General features: G+C 55.4%; 2 protein-coding genes across 4 annotated transcripts; both read left to right on the plus strand.

Annotated features, from left to right (window-relative positions):
• The first annotated feature begins 419 nt into the window (after positions 1-419).
• On the plus strand, positions 420-5,163 carry PYGO2 (pygopus family PHD finger 2). Its single transcript, XM_037500183.2, has 3 exons — positions 420-621; positions 1,098-1,147; positions 2,351-5,163. The coding sequence occupies exons 1-3, from the start codon at positions 519-521 to the stop codon at positions 3,416-3,418; spliced, it is 1,221 nt and encodes a 406-aa protein (XP_037356080.1). The 5' UTR covers positions 420-518; the 3' UTR covers positions 3,419-5,163.
• Positions 5,164-5,907: 744 nt separating this feature from the next.
• On the plus strand, positions 5,908-16,976 carry PBXIP1 (PBX homeobox interacting protein 1). 3 transcript variants are annotated; one of them, XM_037499570.2, is made up of 11 exons: positions 5,908-5,970; positions 8,255-8,341; positions 10,419-10,539; positions 10,773-10,837; positions 10,932-11,091; positions 12,367-12,618; positions 12,716-12,739; positions 13,013-13,095; positions 13,190-13,321; positions 14,276-15,498; positions 15,975-16,976. In XM_037499570.2, the coding sequence occupies exons 2-11, from the start codon at positions 8,291-8,293 to the stop codon at positions 16,054-16,056; spliced, it is 2,193 nt and encodes a 730-aa protein (XP_037355467.1). In that variant the 5' UTR covers positions 5,908-5,970; positions 8,255-8,290; the 3' UTR covers positions 16,057-16,976. The 3 variants fall into 3 exon arrangements, with proteins under 3 accessions (XP_037355467.1, XP_037355469.1, XP_054546931.1); XM_037499572.2 differs by having other exon boundaries at positions 12,385-12,618; positions 15,975-16,975; XM_054690956.1 differs by lacking the exon at positions 12,716-12,739 and having other exon boundaries at positions 15,975-16,975.
• Positions 16,977-17,580: the final 604 nt, after the last annotated feature.

Raw genomic sequence — 17,580 nt, forward strand, 5'->3', positions numbered from 1 at the left:
CCGGGCGGGGCCCAGGCCCAGCCGTCCGCTACCGAACCCCTGGCTCCCGGCCTCGCGGGCGCGCGCCCCATTCCGCGCGCGCCCCTCCACGTCTGTCCCTGGGTGGGGATGGTACGGTCCGGGGTCGGGGCTCCCGCCGCCCTACGAGGGCTGGTACCAGCAGCTCTCCCGCACGAAGGGCCTTCTGCCCCAGCGCGGGGCGGCGGTCCGGCTCGCCCCGCACCCCTCGCGGGGCCAGGGCGGCTGCGACCCCTCCAGTCCTCGCTCCCCTCCGCGTCGCGCTCAGTGGAGCGGCCGGGCCGAGTTCCGGTTCCGGTCGCTGCCGCCCCGGGCGGGCTGGCGGGCGCTGAGGCTGGCGCGAGCGCGCTGTTGGTGCTCGGCTCGGCACCTCCCTCTCGCCGCACCCTGGGGCTGCTGCAGCGCGGGGGCCTGCGCCGCCCCCGATCCCCCTGCCTGGCGATGGTGCAACCCGAGGGAGCGCCCGTCCCCCGCCGCCGCTGACCCGGGTCCTCCACTCCATGGCCGCTTCGGCGCCGCCCCCACCGGACAAGCTGGAGGGAGGTGGCGGCCCCGCACCGCCCCCTGCGCCGCCCAGCACCGGGAGGAAGCAGGGCAAGGCCGGTGAGCGCACTGCGAGGGCTGGGGGCCGGAGAGGCCCAGCACTGGGGGACCTCGGAGAGACGGTTGGCGGGTGGGGCGAGCGGGCGGGGATCCTTAGGCTGAGGGGCCTGTTGGGAGGTTGGGAGGTTCAGGTGAAAAGGATGGCGGGGTGAAGCCCCCCCAGGGGTCGGGGGCAGGTGTCACAGGTTGAGGACGCTAGGGTTTGCAGGCACCTGGGGTTCTGGAGTCGCTTGGGAGCCTGAGGGTGTCAGGAGAAGTGTGTCTCTCGTTTAAAGGAAGAGGTAGCTGCACTTTGGTCGTGCACTTTGTCACCTTACAACTTCGTTAGTATTCGTTAAGCAACTGCATGTTGAAGTTAGAAGTAAGCAAATGCATATTGAAGTTAGAAGAATGCCTTAGAGACCATGGCTGGGAGAAAGGCAGTTGGGGAATCCTCAGGGAAATCTGTCTGTGTCTGCCTTTTGCTGCTCTTCCAGGTCTGCAAATGAAGAGCCCAGAAAAGAAGCGAAGGAAGTCAAATACTCAGGTGAGTGGTGGTGGTAGTGGTGGTGGCGGGATTCCTAGCAGCCCCTGGGTGCTCCCCACTCTTGCCACCCCATGAGATGCTGGGAGGAGAGGAAGCTAATTGTCTGCAAGGCTCTGTTTCTGGTCTTTGCCTTCAGCCTCACAACTAATTGTGGGATGGGGAGGAGGGGATGAGAGGACTTCACCAAAAATCTTGTTCCCTTTCCCCCCTAGTTTATTTTGGACTTTGATGAACGATCTTATCAGTCAAATTTATAATCTTCCTTATTTTTCTTCCCTGGGTGCCTCATAATGATAACACTGATCATTTAGTCTTTTCTGAGTGCCAGGGATTGTGCTAAAGTGCTTTAAGGGTGTCGGGAGATAGGTGTTGTCCCTGTTTTACTGCTGAGAAAACAGGTGTAAAATCAACAAAATCTCTACTGTGGGGGTTTGAGGTTATTCATTGTTACTGTAGTTCTGCCTATTTTCAAAATGCTGCAGAATTAGTGCACTCTGCTGGTTCTCTGAATTTTTTTTTTTTTTTAAGTTTATTTATTCATGGGCCTCCCCGGTGGCTGCTGGGTTGCGAAGCTGCCTGCAGCCTCTGCAGCGCCAGTTCGATTCCTGGCTGCTGGGCAAGGGTCCCACATGGCGCGCAGACCTCTTCTGCCGCCCGCTGCTCCCCTCAGCAGTGTACTTCGTCAGTCTGCCTGCTCTGCTCTCCCCTCTGGCTTGGTGAATTCTTTTACCCTTCTGTGCTTCTGACTGTACCCAGTGCTTGTATAAATAAATAAATAAATCTTTTTTTTAAAAAAAGATCATGTATACAAGAATGTGGTACAGGCCAGATGTGTGGGAGGGTGAGAGGATTCACTAGAGACAGAGTGGGGAGCAGAACAGGCAGATTGACTGAAATACACTGCTGAGGGGAGCAGCGGGCGAGACAGGAGAGGTCTGCTGTGCCATATAGGATTCTCTCCCGTCTGCTGGGATTGAACCGGTGCTGCAGAGGCTGTGCACAGCTTCACAGCGCTGCGCTCAACCGCCTGCGCCACCAGGGGAGGCCCTCTCCATCTTCTTTATTGCTTTCTAAAGGCCATCTGGATTTAGTTCTGAGCCAGCCAGTACCAGCCTCTAAAATGTGTGTTATGTCTCTGGTGCTCTCTTGGGTTAGCTCTGCTCCCCCTCCATGATCCATTTTCTCTCATCTGTCCCTCACTAGGGCCCTGCGTACTCACATCTGACGGAGTTTGCACCACCCCCAACTCCCATGGTGGATCACCTGGTAGCATCCAATCCTTTTGAGGATGACTTCGGAGCACCTAAGGTGGGGGGCGCAACCCCTCCATTTCTTGGCAGTCCTGTACCCTTTGGAGGCTTCCGTGTACAAGGGGGCATGGCAGGCCAGGTACCCCCAGGCTATGGCACTGGGGGTGGCGGGGGCCCCCAGCCTCTTCGTCGGCAACCCCCTCCTTTCCCTCCTAACCCTATGGGCCCTGCTTTCAACATGCCCCCCCAGGGTCCTGGCTACCCACCACCAGGCAACATGAACTTTCCCAGCCAACCCTTTAACCAGCCTCTGGGTCAAAACTTTAGTCCTCCTGGTGGGCAGATGATGCCTGGCCCGGTGGGGGGATTTGGCCCCATAATTTCACCCACCATGGGACAACCTCCCAGAGGGGAGCTGGGCCCACCTACTCTCCCCCAACGCTTTGCTCAGCCAGGGGCGCCTTTTGGACCTTCTCCTCTCCAGAGACCTGGGCAGGGGCTCCCCAGCCTGCCCCCCAACACCAGTCCCTTCCCTGGTCCTGACCCTGGCTTCCCTGGACCTGGTGGTGAGGATGGAGGGAAGCCCTTGAATCCACCTGCGCCCACTGCTTTTCCCCAGGAGCCCCACTCAGGCTCCCCGGCTGCTGCTGTTAATGGGAATCAGCCCAGTTTTCCTCCGAACAGCAGTGGGCGGGGTGGGGGCACTCCAGATGGCAATAGCCTGGCGCCTCCTGGCAAAGCAGGTGGGGGCTCAGGGCCCCAGCCCCCACCAGGCCTGGTGTACCCATGTGGTGCCTGTCGGAGTGAGGTGAACGATGACCAGGACGCCATTCTGTGCGAGGCCTCTTGCCAGAAGTGGTTCCACCGCGAGTGCACGGGCATGACCGAGAGCGCCTACGGACTGCTGACCACCGAGGCTTCTGCCGTCTGGGCCTGCGACCTGTGCCTCAAGACCAAGGAGATCCAGTCCGTCTATATCCGAGAGGGCATGGGGCAGCTGGTGGCTGCTAACGATGGGTGATACTGGGGAAGTGGCCCAGGGAAGTGCACATGTCCCTCCCTGCTCTTCCAGGGTGATTGTTTCCATGTCTGGCTCTTGGTCCTTGTTTCCACTGGCTTCCCATCCCCATGGGGATAGAAACATGAGGACTCTTGGGGACAAAAGGAGGTGGGCAGGCAGAAGAGCCTGGATTGCTCACTTTTCTGGAAACTTACCTGTTGAGATCTCCAGAGATCCAGGAAACCAAAGTCCTGCCGAGTAGAGCCATTTTTTTTGTGGCTCTCTGGAGGCCTAGGGGGCATGACTGCAAATGAAAGAGGCTGGAGGAAGATGTGGCTAGCCAGAGGTGTCTCCTCTGCAGATGCCCAATGCCCCACTACCTGTGCCTAAAGCTCCTACCTAGCCCCACAGCTCCAGCCTTAGTTTTTGGAGTCAAGTGTTAAAATTTCTAGTCGAAGGAGTTGGGGTCTCTTCCCATCCTTCCAGTAGCCCTTCCTGGGCTCTGGGAGACTGCTTTAGGGAATAATTGGGGATATTTCCCTTTGCCAATGTTCTCCTTGCCTCCTCCAAGACCTACCTAACTCTCCCCTCTCAGAGAACCAAATAGCTTGAAGCAGGAGAGTTCTTGGCTATGGCAGTTTCTTGGTGATTTGGGGCTTCAAGACAGTAGGTAAAAGGTGCTGTCAGGACATATCTCCCTCATACCAAAGTCACTGGTCTGTTCTCAGCCTCTCTTGTGCTTGTCTCCCGATGACCATGTTTTTGCCAAAAATTGGGATATGTGGTCTGACAGACCAGAATCTTTGAAGATTGGCCTGTGGTGGAAGCCTGGACTCTGGCTGTGTTACCTGCCCCCATCTTTCCCATCTGTTGCACATTATTCTCAGCACTGGTCTTCAACTTTTGGTGCACCCTTATTCCCCTGCCTCTCTGGCTTGATGGGAGGAAAGCTTGAGAAAGGGCAAAGCCCTTATACCTCGTTTTTTCTCCTGATAAAAGGATCCCAGTGAGGTCCTGTCACAGGCTGGGGGCGGGGAGGGGTGGGGTGGGCCCCTGGTACTAACACGCAATCTCAATCCAGAGCAGGAGACTCTGCTCCTCTGTGCTGTTACGTACTCTCGGTCTGGTGATCTAGCATTTCTTCCTCAGCCAGTGCCCAGGCATTTTATTTTTATGCACTGTCTGCCAGAGATAGGCCTGACGAGGAGCCTCTGGTATGGAGGCTGCTGTCTGCTCATGCACACATTCCTCAGTGGGGTGGGGGACCTTGCCAGGCTGGTGGTCTGAGAGGAGCTGGTGGTCCCCTGCCCCCACCTCCCCAGACCCTGTGTGAGGAGAAGATAGGTGTACTGCAGAACTCCTTTACCTGCCCAGGTGGAGCCAGCAGCCCTGAGGCCATGTGAAAGAAAGGAGTGGGCCTTGGGGTTTCTCTAACAGGGCCCCACAGAAAAATAGCATAGCGGAGACAGCACTGCCCCGCTCAACCTTGTGTTGTGTTTGTGGTTTTGTTTGCCCTTCTTTTATCTGTTGCTATTATTGTGTGTTTCCCCCTCCAAGTTTTGTAAAATGGCTGATGGGGAAGTGTCCGCTCAATCCCTCTCTACTACTTTTTGGAAGAAAACAAGGGCCACAGAAAGGTGGTGTGGGGGGGTCTTTTTGTACGGTTGGATTAATAAAATTACTTGAAAATACAAACAAGGACTCCTTGCTCTTCATATACATAACATTTGGAATGAACCTGTCACCCTGGGAAGATACTTGGGCTTGCTGGTGGTGGGAATATGTATACACCCCCAGGATCTGTAAGTGGAAGGGCAGATTTAGAGTAGATTCTGAAGGGAGCCGCTGAGCCCTGGGAGTCACTGTGCTCCAGCTACCCTGTGTCCCAGCTGTAAGAAAGTTTTCTTACCTGCCAAGTGGGAGCTTTGGCTCCAAGGCCTCAGGGAGACAAGTTGCCAGAGTGGTTATGGGTTTAGCAGTGGCCCCCTCCCCTGTTGGGTGGAGGTTGGTTTGGGTTAGGGGTCTCAGCAGCCCCTAGGGTGGGGAGGGCCTGCCCCTTTAGTTGACTTCCTCTCAGACGCCGTGCAGAGCCCCTGTGCCCTTTCTTTTTAAAGTGACAGTGGCATCTACAACTGCGCTGGGGTGGGGTGGAGAGTGGCACACAATTTGCCACTCGTCCTCCCCTCCCCCCTTCTGCAGCTGTCTCTGTCTGTCCAAGGGCCGACCTGGTCCCTTGTCCCCGTCTCTGGAGATTCCACTCTTGGCCTTCAGTTTCAGGTTTTCTCTCTAAAACCTGCAGACGTTGGGAAAGGAGGGCAGGTCACCCAAAATTCGGTTTGCTGGAACCCTAGCCTCCCAGGGGGAGGTAAGCCGGGGCTGGGGCTTGAGGAGGTCCCCTCGCCCTCCCGGGCGCTCAATGTCAGCTCTTATTGGCCAAAAGTTTCCGCCCCCTCAGGAAACTTGACTTTTCATTGGCCAATATCCGGTCACATGACCCTCCTTCTTTTCTTGGGCTGCTGACCAGCGGAGGCAGCAACAAGTTCAGCTGAAGACTGAAGCGAGAGCTGGGTCAGGTAATGCTCTAGCTGGGAGAGGGCCCGGAGCTCCCGCGTGAGAGGGAGGATGAAGGAGAGGAAGGCTCGAACTCGCGGGGTTGGGCTCCAGCCGGAATCTACAGACCTGCAGGCCACTGTCGGGTCCGGGGAAGGGGCGCCCCGCGAAAGGCGGCCTTCTCCAAAGGCCAAAACAGGAACTTGCTGTGGGTCCCCAGCCAAGGTCTTGGGGCCCTAGGTCCTGCAGCTTTTAAACGTTTGGGGGAGCAACTGTTAGAGGAGTTGAAATGAGCGAGATGAGGCTTCCTAGCTTTGTACATAGTGGGAGAGCTCCCTCTTTGGCTGTCTTTTAGAAATAGCAGAAGTCCCTGCCAATCCTTAAAGGATGTTTTTGTTGAATCCTGCCAGAGTGAAAAGAGAGGGGGTAGTGGGGAGGGGGTGGAGGTGCGTTTTCTTTCAAGAGGTCGATGAGAAGGAGGAGATCTGAAAACACAGCGTGGGGTAAAGGGTGGAGATAAGACAGTAGAAGGAACTTCCTAATAAGGCAGCAAGATGCTGGCTTGGGAGAACTGGGATATCTTTTTGTAATCTTGGATGACCCCAGCCAAGAGAGAGGGATCAGGGCTTGGGACCTGCGGGGATTCCAGACTGTCTCCTGTTTGGGTCTCAGAAGTGTTTGTCTTGTTGACCCAAATACCGTTGCTGGGTTTCCATGGAGACAGTGGGTCTGACATCACCCTGGTTGCCATGGTGCCTGGTGCTGGAGGACCTGAGCAGGCTGTACACAGCCAGGGATAAACAGGGACTTCAGCTCAAGCTGCCACCACTTCCTTCCTGCCACCACCTGTTAACAGTCACACGCAGCAACTGGGGATGGAGGGATGATGACAACGTGGGGGAGGGGACTGAGAACAGATGGGCAGTGCATCACGATGGCTCTATGGATGCCTCTTCTAGCCACCAGGGGTGTCCCTGTTGTACTTGGTGTGGAAAGTCACTGCAGCCAGCCTACTGTCTCCCTGTGGAATGTGGGCCTGAGTCTGGGGGCATGGCATTTGGAAAGACACCAGGGGATGTCCTTCATCTGTTTAGGGCTTGGATCTTGATTGGCAAGGGCCACAGGAGGTTATTAGGGCTCTGTGCAGGCCTCCTACCAACCAAACAGAAGGAGGCAGCGTGGTGGCTTCCCGGGGTAGGGCTGCTACATTTGTTCCCTTTAGAGTTTCCATATCAATGCCTTTTCCACACGATCACCCAAGAGCTGTCTCTCCCTCCACTTTAAGCCAGATCTCAAGTGACCCGCCTAAGGAAGCTGTCTTGGCCTTGAAATGAAGGGGCAAGTGCCTCTCTTTCTACCTTGCTGTCAGGATTTGGAAGCTGAGTGACTTCCCAGGTCACCCTGCCAGGCCAGAGCAGATTAGCGGGGGCCAGGACCACTGCTGGGATTTATGTGCTGGATTTACAGACTGTAAAGTGATTTTTATTCATGCTTTGAAAACTGCTTTATACACGATAGTTGCCAGAAGTCTTTTTCCCTAGTCACCTCCAAGTTTCCTAGATGAAACGCCTGAGACCACTGAGAGGGGAAATGGATTTAGAATGGAGAATGTGAGTGAGCAGGAGATCTAAGGGTTTATTCAGAAGACCTGTCTAAGCTGTGTCGGTGGATCCCTACACTGGCTAGACATGAGACTCATGGGTAGGTTTTAAAGAGCATCCATGCCACAGCTGGGCCCCGAAGGGTCCACTGCACAGCCAGTGTTTAGAATGCTGACCTGGACTGTCACCGAGGCCTTACAGCTGGGGGGATGGCTGTTGCATCTTCTCTTCCATGCCTGGAGGAAAGAGGTGGACATTGTGGGAGGGCACTGCATGGGATGGTGAAGGGAGAGCTGCGTTGTTTTCCTCACTCTTTCTAGCTGTTGATCTTTGGCAAGTCAAATCAGCCAACCTTCCAGAGCTTTATTTTCCCTGGCTATAACATGACAGAGTGAGAGTTGGACTGGATTTTTCCCAAATCCTTTTAAGTCCTACACTTCTTTGACCTTTCAAGGTCAGTTCTGTTTCCCAAGGCCCTGTTGGTCCCTGGGAGAGGCAAGTTTCTTTTTGGCGGTTGGCAGCTTGTGATTTGCAAGGCCAATACTGCCCAAAATAGTTGAAGTGTTAGGGTCAATAGGACTGGAACCAGGCTGGTTCTGGGGGCTGCTGCTGATCTCTTAAAGCCTTGGAACATAGCCAAGGCTGCTCTCTGCATCCTGCCTCTCCTGGGGGAGTGGGAGCCTTACAAGAGCTTTTTTCTCTGCAGGTGGTAGCCACAGCAGCCACAGTGACCTCGGCAACCATGGCCTCCTGCCCAGACTCGGACAATAGCTGGGTGCTTGCCGGCTCTGAGGTAGGAAAAGTGGGCCTGGGAAACACATGTGAAGGCTGGGCTGCTTTTTTGGGTCTGTCCCTTCCTCGGTACTGATGATGACCTGCATTGCCTGCTGGCTGTGGAAGAACTCTAGCAGCAGAGCATGAGGCCCTTGGAGTCAGGTGTTTGGGTTTGGGTCATACCTTGAAAGAAGTACCACTGGGATAAGCAGTGGGAATTAGGGAAGACTTTCTGGTAGGGCATGAGAAAAAGTCCTGAGGCTACAATTGAAAAATCATTTTTGGGGCCTACCTGGTGGCACAGGCGGTTGAGTGCCACACTGTGAAGCTGTCTGCAGCCTCTGCAGCACGGGTTTGATCTCGGCCAGCCGGCGAGAATCCCACATGGTGAGGCAGACCTCTCCTGTCTCGCCCGCTGCTCCCCTCAGCAGTGTATTTCTTCAATCTGTCTGTTCTGTTTCCTGCTCTGTCTCCGGTGAATCCTTTCACTTTCTCGCGCATCTGGCCTGTACCCCTGTTCTTGTATAAATAAATAAATCTTTAAAAAAATACAAAAATAAAATTAAAAAAAAAAAGAAAAATCATTTTTGGGGAGACAGACAGGAGATCCATTAGAGATATGTGTCAGAACCCCTAGAAGAGGCCTAGAAGGGACTGGCCCATGCATTCAGGTCTCATCCTGATGGGAAATTACTGAAGGGCTTTGCTGGAGGGAGTCAGGATAATCGTTGCCTTGGGCAGAAGCCCCTTTGGACTGAATGAAATAGGGTGTAGATTTCAAAGATCTTGCCCGGCAGGTGGCAGTTACTGGGACAGGAGCCAGTGGGCTTCTGTGCCCCTGAGCCACTGACTAAGTAGAAGGGAGCCAGCAGGATGGGGGATGAGTGTCTGGAGAAAGTTTTTCATGGGATCCCAGTCCAGTGACTTGTATATTAGAATTGCCAGGAGGAGGGAGACCAGGAATTGGGTAAGAGTGCCCTTGAGGAACTCAGTTGAAGAACTCAGAGGGAGCTGACTTCAGGGATGACACTGGAGCAGGAAACAGGCCTGGGGCTCGCTGGCAGAGAAGGGACACCATGTTATCAGACAGAGCCCATCCCTCCTCTTGGTGTACCTTTCCCTAGGCATTTTACCTCTCTGTCTTCCCCTGTGAAGGGGGTTTGTGATTCTTGCCTTGTAGGGGTGACCATGAGAAAAAAGTCATTTGAAAATTGCAAAGGAACATACTGGGGCCAAGAATTATTTGAGTAGGGGTGGTGAGAGCCATGGCTGGGGAGAGCAGCCTGCGCCTGCCAAGGGGAGTGTGCAGAAATGCGAGATCAGGGAGGACACCAGGCTGAGGGCACTGTAGCAGGCAGACTGACTGTGGCCGGGGCACTGGGCTTCTTTGAGCAGCCCCTGGGAGGGGTGTGTGGGGGAGTGTGAAGCTGGGAAGATGTAAGTAAAGGGGGTGGCTGGCCGGCAGGACCGCTGCAGAAAGCCTTTGGGGACCATGGCCTGAACCCTGTGCATCCAGGGCCCTTTGCTTTTTTTTTTTTTTTGCCATCCACCCAGCACACAACCAGTAACCAGTCATTTGTGAGGAAGAAGGGAGAGACGTGCTGGTGATCCTGGAGGCCAGGGGGACCCAGACTCTGGGCTCCCCGGAGGGGCCAGTGCCAGGTTTTCTGGGGCCCGGCCTTGATCCAGTGGTGCTGCTTCCTTTAACAAAAACCTGGCCTCTGAAAGTTACTTGTGGCAGCGAGTGGGCTTAAGGAAAGGCCAAGCACTACTCAGGGCTGTGATGCTGACCCATGAGCTTCATGCCCCCACCCCACATACCCATCTCCCCCCCTTTGGATCCGTTCACTACTGAATGTGTCTTTTTTTTTTTAACTTCTACATTATGTATTTATTTATTTATTCATTAATTCATTCATTCATTTTATGGGGGTGTGGTATGACTCTGTTTTTTGGAATGTATCATATTTTGTGAGGTCTTGGTTGGGCTCACTGAGCAGTGTGGCTGGCCCCAGGGTCTCCAGCCGAATACCCCCTGCTCCTGGTTTCATCTTGCCGACTCTCCTCTGGACTGCTATTTGTGTGCCCTCCCCCAGAACCTGCCTGTGGAGACCCTGGGTCCAGAATCCAGGATGGACCCAGAATCTGAGAAAGGGCCCCCTTGCAGCCCCTCTAAGAAGGATGATGAAGAGTTAGCTGGGGCCTTAGTTGGAGAAGGTAACGGTTCTGCTGGTGTGGGGTGTCACTACCTCTTCTCCAACTCCTGGGGTTTCCCACTTTCCTTAAGGGAAGTCTTATTTCCACAGTTAATCGTAGTTTAAAACTTTCTTTCCTTATTCCATCCTGGCTTTTTCCTGCCTCTGCCCACCTGGTCGGGGCCTGTGGGAGCCAGAGGGCTGTGTGGGAGGTTCAGTAGGGGGTGTTTTCCTGGGCCTTTTTCCCCACCACAGAGACCATCTTGCAGACTGACAGCTCACAGACAGGCCCCATTCCACTGGAGGAGAGTGGGGCCAAGGTAAGGCCCTGCCCTGCGGAAGGGGGAGCAGTGTGGGGGAGGGAGGGGATTTTAGAGGGGAGCCAGGAGCTGCTAACAGCTGTGTCTGTGTCAGGGTATCCTGGAAAGTGATGGCTGTGCTATGGAACCCCCTCACCCTGGAGACACAGTGGCCCAGGGAGACTTGGAGGAGACCCATGTGGCGGCAGACTTGGACACACAGGATCTAGAGGACCACAGCCACCCGCGGAGCCGGCCCTCATCCCCCAAAGCAGGTAAGTATCCTCCTTGTCTCCCTCTGTCACTATCCTTCTAGAAGGAATGGTAGTAGGCGCAGTGATCTCACCTCTGTGAGTCCTTACCACCACCAAGGAGGACAGTAAGGTTTAGAGAGGTTAAGTGACTTGACTAAAGTCACATAACTGGTAAGTGGCAGGGCCCAGGTCTGGTCGACATCCCTCTCTGTCTTGGGGCCTTGTCTTCTCTTCTCCCTAGATTTAAACTCATTCTCCGAGTCCGTTTGAGGGGCAGTCTGGATCCAGGGGAAGGGGGTGGTTGTCACGGCCTGTGTAAGAGGCAGACTAGGCTGAGCGAAGATGCAAATCAGACCTCTGAGGAGTGCAAAAGAAGGCATAATGAAGGTGCCTCCAAAGGGGTGGGTGTGGTTCAGTCAGGGGATATGTTGAGGGGAAGGGATAGTCAGGGACGATTGGCGAGGGGTTCACATTGGAGGTGACATTGAGTGGGGCCTTGAAGAAAGAGCAGGCTTTTGGTAGTAGGGTAGGAGGAAGAGAACATTCCAGGCCGAGACCATAGGATCAGCAAAGGGACAGGTGCTACCTGTCCTGTGCTAAGGAGGCCACATCCAAGGCTGGTGGCAGAGGAGTGTATGACTCTCCCCACTGAAGGGTGATGGGGTGGAGGCAGAGATGGGGGCCTGGGACCACTCAGGAGGCAGCTGCAATGGTCAGAGCAAACTGATGAAGACCTGAACTGAGGCGGACATGGGGGGCATGGTGTGGGGATGCTGACATGTTAAACTCCGGCTGTGAGTGAAGAGGGAGGCTGGATGGTAGCAGTGGTGCCTTTCCCTGATTTGGGGGCACCAGCAAAGAACCAGATGCAGGGCGGTGTGTTGAATGTTGAGTCCCTGGGGGACATCCACATGGGAGTGGCTGGTAGGGAGGCTAGGTCAGGAGTTACATATCAGGGACTCTGCTCAGGGGGGCTCTTAGGTGTGGGTGAGATGGTGGGTGACACGAGCAGAACTAGAAGTGGTGCCAGGAACACATACCACTGCCTTCACCATCAGGAGGCTCCCGAGCAAGACCAGGGTGGGGCAGGAACTGGGAGGGTACAGTAGTGGTAGGAGCTTGAGGCACTCTAAGAAGAAGGAGATGAAAACTGTGGTTTGTAGCCTGGGCAGGGGTGGTCATGGACCCCAGGCAGTCGGGGCAGGTTCTCCATGTGCCCCTCTGCGCTCAGGGCGGTGGCCTGTGTGTGCCTTTCTCTCTCCCGATGTCCCATCTCTCTGTCACCTCACTGCCCAGTCCTCATCCCTTCTCCAGAGTGGATCAGGGCGGACGTCCAGTGCTCTAGCAGTGAGGATGACACTGACGTGGATGTGGAGGGTCTACGCAGACGGCGGGGCCGGGAGCCCAGTGCTCCTCAGCCCAGGGCATCCCTGGATGTGGAGGACCAGACCGGGAATGAGGGTGCGGATGGAGAACTGGGAATCTCCCTCAACATGTGCCTCCTTGGGGCCCTGGTTCTGCTGGGCCTGGGGATGCTCCTCTTTTCTGGTGAGTGCTTCCTCCCCTGCGGGGACCCTCCTGCCATGTTTTTAACCCCACCACCTCTTCTGAAGGGCTCATCCGACTCCTCTGCCTTCTTCCTCAGGTGGCCTCTCAGAGTCTGAGGGTGGTGAGTGGGGAGAACCCTGCTTGCATGTCTACCCCTCCCAGCCCTGAGGAGGGTGTTGACTGCTGGCTGGGTCAGGAGGAAGAATGCTGGGAGCTGTGGCTTTATTGCTTCATTATTGGCCTTGTCAGCTGCTCAGGGTGACCCTTGGCCCTTTACCTGGCTGGACTTCTCAGCCATTGGGTGGGTCCAGGGCAGGGCGTGACTTTGTGGACAGCAGGGGGAGGAGTGGGCTCTGTGTTCCTTGGGATGGTTGTATGACTCTGCTTTCCTCAGGGCCCATGGAGGAAGTGGAACTGCAGGTCTTTCCAGATACAGGGGCAGATGCTGAGATGCCGGGTGCCGAGGGGGATGGGCAGGTACCTGTGACTATTTCCAGAGTGAGGGTATCCTCGGGGGAGGGAGATTCAGGGCTGTGGGGCAGGGTGGGGTAACTGATGCCTTTGCCCTCAGGATAGGCTAAGGCAGCAGCTGCAGGCCTCCGCACCCCCTGACGGTGTCCCCAGCCTGCAGAACATGGCCCTTCTTCTGGACAAGCTGGCCAAGGAGAACCAGGACATCCGGCTGCTGCAGGCCCAGCTGCAGGTGGGCACGAGCATGAGGGGCTTTCTAGGCCAGCCTTCCTTGTGTCAGATATCTGTTCCAGTGTCTTCCCATGAAAGAAGTTCTTCACACATAGTTTTTTTTTTAAAAGATTTATTTATTTATGCATATAAGAACTGGGGTATAGACCAGAGGTGTAGGGGGTGAGAGGATTCACCAGAGAAAGTGGGGAGCAGAACAGGAAGATCTACTGAAATACACTGCTGAGGGGAGCAGCAGGCGAGACCGGAGAGGTCTGCTGCGCCACGTGGGTCACCTCCCTGGCTGGCCAGAGATCAAACTTGTGCTGCAGTGGCTGGCGATAGCTTGATAGCACTGTGTCTTTAACCCCTGCGCCACCAGGGAGGCCCTACACATACAGTTCTATCTTTTCCGCTTTCCATTAAAGTCAGGTCACCTTAGTTGTTCTCTATCTACTTTTCATACTGATCCCTATTCGTGACAGCCGGTTCTCTCATCTCCTTAATATCCCTCGTGCTAAGGTTTAGGCCAGGGCTGGCATACCTGCTTCATGTGGCATGCCACCAGTCAGCTTGGAGCAGTATGTGGAAAGGATTTGGAGAACTCGCCAAGGCTCAATGGGAAAGGAGTGCTGTGATCAATTAATGTCTGTTCCGGGTATGGGAGGATCAATTAATGTCTGTTCCAGGTTTTGTGACAACAAGACCCACATATTGATTATCCTTAGATGAACTTAAGAATGTGCTTATGTAAAGATGTGGAAACTGAAACTTGTGATGGAATTTGGGAACCCCAGAGCGTGATGCAGGGTATGGATGGGGAGGAAAACAGAACCAAATCCTGAGTGTTCCAGACCATAAAAAGGGCCTGGACCATCTGCTGACTTTTATGGAATGGAACTGGGATAGGAGGCACTGAGTGTGTACTCACAAGGACACCCTCTTGTGGTCTCCTTCATCTCTACCCTCATTCCAGGCCCAGAAGGAAGAGCTTCAGAGCCTGATGCACCAGCCCAAAGGCCTAGAAGAGGAAAATGCTCGGCTCCGAGGGGCCCTCCAGCAGGGCGAGGCCTCCCAGCAGGCTCTGGAGTCAGAGCTGCAGCAGCTGCGGGCCCGACTCCAGGGGCTGGAGGCTGGCTGTGTCCGGGGCACAGATGGGGTGTGCCTCAACTGGGGCACAGGCCCACAGGGGGGCCAGGTCAGCAAGGAGCAACACCCCAGGGGACAGCAGCCAGGCCCTGACTTCGTGGAGCAGAAGGAACGACTAGAGGCTGAGGCCCAAACATTAAGGCAGGAGCTGGAGAGGCAGCGGCGGCTGCTAGGGTCTGTGCAGAAGGACCTAGTGCAGAGTTTGAAGCGTGCGGGCCGAGGGGACCTGGCTCATGCTGGCCTGGCTGAGCTGGGCCACAGATTGGCCCGGAAGCTGGAGGGCCTGCAAAGCTGGGACCAGGGCATCCTGACCAATGCTTCAGAAGCCTGGCATCAGGAGTCCCGCTTCCAGAGTCCCAGAGAGCGTAGTGGAAAGGACAAGAGGCGGGAAGAGCAGGGGGACCGGAAGGTTGAGCATTGGAAGTACAAGAAAGAGGAATCTGGTGGGGAAAGAACGAAGAGCTGGGGGGGTGAGGATAGGGAGCTGGCAGGGAGGTGGAAGGAGGGCAAGCCAAGAGTAGAAGAGTGGGGCAGCAAGAAGGATGGCAAGCGACAAGTCCCCCAGGCGCCCCCCAGGAAAAATGGGAGCCCCCACTTCTCTGGGGAAAGGCAGAAGCAGCCTTGGTGGAAGGAAGGGTCTAAAGATAGGCACGACACCCTGCCACCCTGGGCAGAGCTGTCGAGGCACAAGTACCGGGCACCCCAGGGCTGCTCAGGTGTGCATGAATGTGCACGGCAGGAGGGCCTGGCCTTATTTGGCATGGAGCTAGCCCCAGTGCGGCAACAGGAGTTGGCCTCTCTACTGAGGACATACCTGGCACGGCTGCCCTGGGCAGGGCAGCTGACCGAGGAGCTCCCCCTCTCTCCTGCTTACTTTGGTGAGGATGGCATTTTTCGCCATGACCGCCTTCGTTTCCGGGACTTTGTGGATGCCTTGGAGGACAGCCTGGAGGAGGTGGCTGTGAGACAGACAGGTGATGACGATGAAGTGGATGACTTTGAGGAGTTTATCTTTAGCCACTTCTTTGGAGACAAAGCATTGAAGAAGAGGTGGGTAGCAGTGGGGGAGCTTTGGAAGTATGTCCTGGGTGGGCCAGAGGAGGAGCTGGTGGGGGGTGGGAGGGGGCGCGTAGCAAGGGCCTTGTGAAGTAGCAAGGGCCCTGGATGGCTTTACTGTGAGGTCTTATTTCCATTTTAGCTGGACATCCCCCACCTCCCCCTCCACACATCCCCTCTCCCCCCAGGGCAAGTGCCTTTGTGGACTGAGGGGAATTTTCCTCCAGAGTTGTCTTTCTGCCTCCGCCTGCATGGCCGATGGGGCAGGGGTTGCTCTCTACCTTTCTGCTTTCCCAACTGCAGCCTTCATCCCAGGAGACAAGATCTGGGCCCCATGGGATTGGGGATGACTGCTTGTGTTGGTTGCCTTAGGAGGAACAGGGTGCGCTCTCCTAAAGGGAGAGTGCCCCATTTTTCATGTGGCATTGTCCTCTAAAGGCCTTCTCCTGTCCCCCACTTGTCTCTCACAGGTCAGGAAAGAAGGATAAACACTTGTGGAGCCCCAGAGTGGTGGGGCCCAGGGAGGAGCACAGCCAGCACCACCGGGGCTAAGGCCTTGTGTTGTCTAATGCCTGGGGGCTGGCCTCCCAGTTAAACTGCCCTCTTCTTGGGATGGTTCGTGTCTTTGGCTTGCCCACACAGAGGAGATCACCCAGCCTTGCACTGAAGCTACTTGCGCTAGAAAAAGGTCACAGCCAGACCAGCCTAGCTGTCTGTGCAAATGTATGCAAATGCTCAGGGCCTTGGGCGCCGGACCTAGGCTGCCAGACTTGTGCCCTTGTGAAGGGGGGAGGGGAGGGGAGCCTGGAGGGTTTGGTGTGTGGTGGAGGGCTGGTGTTCTGAGTCTGAAGCCAAAGAGTTTTCATCCTCTAGTGTGTGTTTGTGTATGTACCCCCAGAGTGGGCCCCTTGGCTCCACAGCTGCCTGTACCCCTGGGACTTGGCTAGAGTCCTGGCTGGAGGCCCAGCCTGAGGGCTTTCCCTGGGGTTTTGTTGGACTTGGCAGCCACTGTCCCCAGGGGTGATGTTCCCTTTTTACCTCTGCTTCTCACAAGGCCTCACCTCCTGTGTGAACTGTAGACTTAGACCCCTGTACAGTGCTGTTGGGGTTGTGACACTGAATGGGGGTGTCACTTAGGTGGTTTCTAAGCACAGGGACGCCCCACACCCACCACCGTCCTAGGCACTGCTACTTACCTCCTCCCACATTCATGCTCCCAACAAACCCCAGGTCCTCTGCACTGGAACTCCCCATTTTGCTCATAGCTGCCTTGGCTACACCCCTGGGAGAGTAGATTTTGGAGTCTGACTCTTGGGCTCCAATCCAGGCTGTGTGATCTGGAACAAGTTAATCTCTGGGAACCTTGGGTTTCTTAGTTTCAGAAAAGGGATTGACAGGTTGGGTGGGGGTGTGGGGGGGAAATGAAATAAAACTGAAAAAAAATGTGTCCTGTATTTGTCACGCAAAAGTTAATTCACACCCTTGAGGGCATGGAGTGGGAGGACTCAGGTTTCTGGCTTGGGGCGGTGAGGGAGCCGCTAGGTGGCACCCTGGCTCCACATTTGCTCTCGATCTCGCCTCCCCCACTTCTTGGTGCCCCCAAACCTCTCACCCCACCGATCTGGTGCCTGCTCTGCTGACATGCTCTCCCTAGCAGGCCCACGTTCTGCAGTCTGTTTAGGAAGCCCTTCCTGACCGGGTTTCACAGCCCTGGAAATCCCCCAGCCAGTGAAAGGGCAGAACAGCCGGGTGGCTTCAGGCTGAGTGACACGAGTGATTTTAGTGAAGGGGGTAGGGCTGGCAGCCTCCGGGAGAGGGCTGTGATTGATTTCTGAATTCTGTAATAAGTGCTCATGTACGACTTGCCACTAAGGATCCAGGCACTGTTAAAGGTTGTTGAGAGTATTAGCTCATTTAATTCAGGGGTGGGGTGGGGTGATGCAGGGTGAGCCCGCAGTGGATGAAACAAGGACCACTCATTCAACAAACATCTGTAAAGTCTACCACATACCGGAAACGGTAAGGCCCTTGAAATACAGTGGTGCCTGAAGGAGCTTAGATCCAGTGGAGCCTGTT

The sequence above is a fragment of the Talpa occidentalis genome, unplaced genomic scaffold (genome assembly GCF_014898055.3).
Source record: "Talpa occidentalis isolate TD23 unplaced genomic scaffold, MPIMG_talOcc4v2.1 talOcc4.9, whole genome shotgun sequence".
Classification (NCBI taxonomy): Eukaryota; Metazoa; Chordata; class Mammalia; order Eulipotyphla; family Talpidae; genus Talpa; species Talpa occidentalis.

What these genes read in the sequence shown, in the direction of transcription:
- PYGO2 (XM_037500183.2), top strand. Translation starts at nt 519, where the DNA reads ATGGCCGCTTCGGCGCCGCCCCCACCGGACAAGCTGGAGGGAGGTGGC. An exon ending in GAGGAAGCAGGGCAAGGCCG is followed by an intron (nt 622 to 1,097) that starts GTGAGCGCACTG and finishes CTGCTCTTCCAG; the next exon opens with GTCTGCAAATGAAGAGCCCA. An exon ending in GAAGGAAGTCAAATACTCAG is followed by an intron (nt 1,148 to 2,350) that starts GTGAGTGGTGGT and finishes GTCCCTCACTAG; the next exon opens with GGCCCTGCGTACTCACATCT.
- PBXIP1 (XM_037499570.2), top strand. Translation starts at nt 8,291, where the DNA reads ATGGCCTCCTGCCCAGACTCGGACAATAGCTGGGTGCTTGCCGGCTCT. An exon ending in GCCCTCATCCCCCAAAGCAG is followed by an intron (nt 11,092 to 12,366) that starts GTAAGTATCCTC and finishes CTCACTGCCCAG; the next exon opens with TCCTCATCCCTTCTCCAGAG. An exon ending in GACAAAGCATTGAAGAAGAG is followed by an intron (nt 15,499 to 15,974) that starts GTGGGTAGCAGT and finishes TGTCTCTCACAG; the next exon opens with GTCAGGAAAGAAGGATAAAC.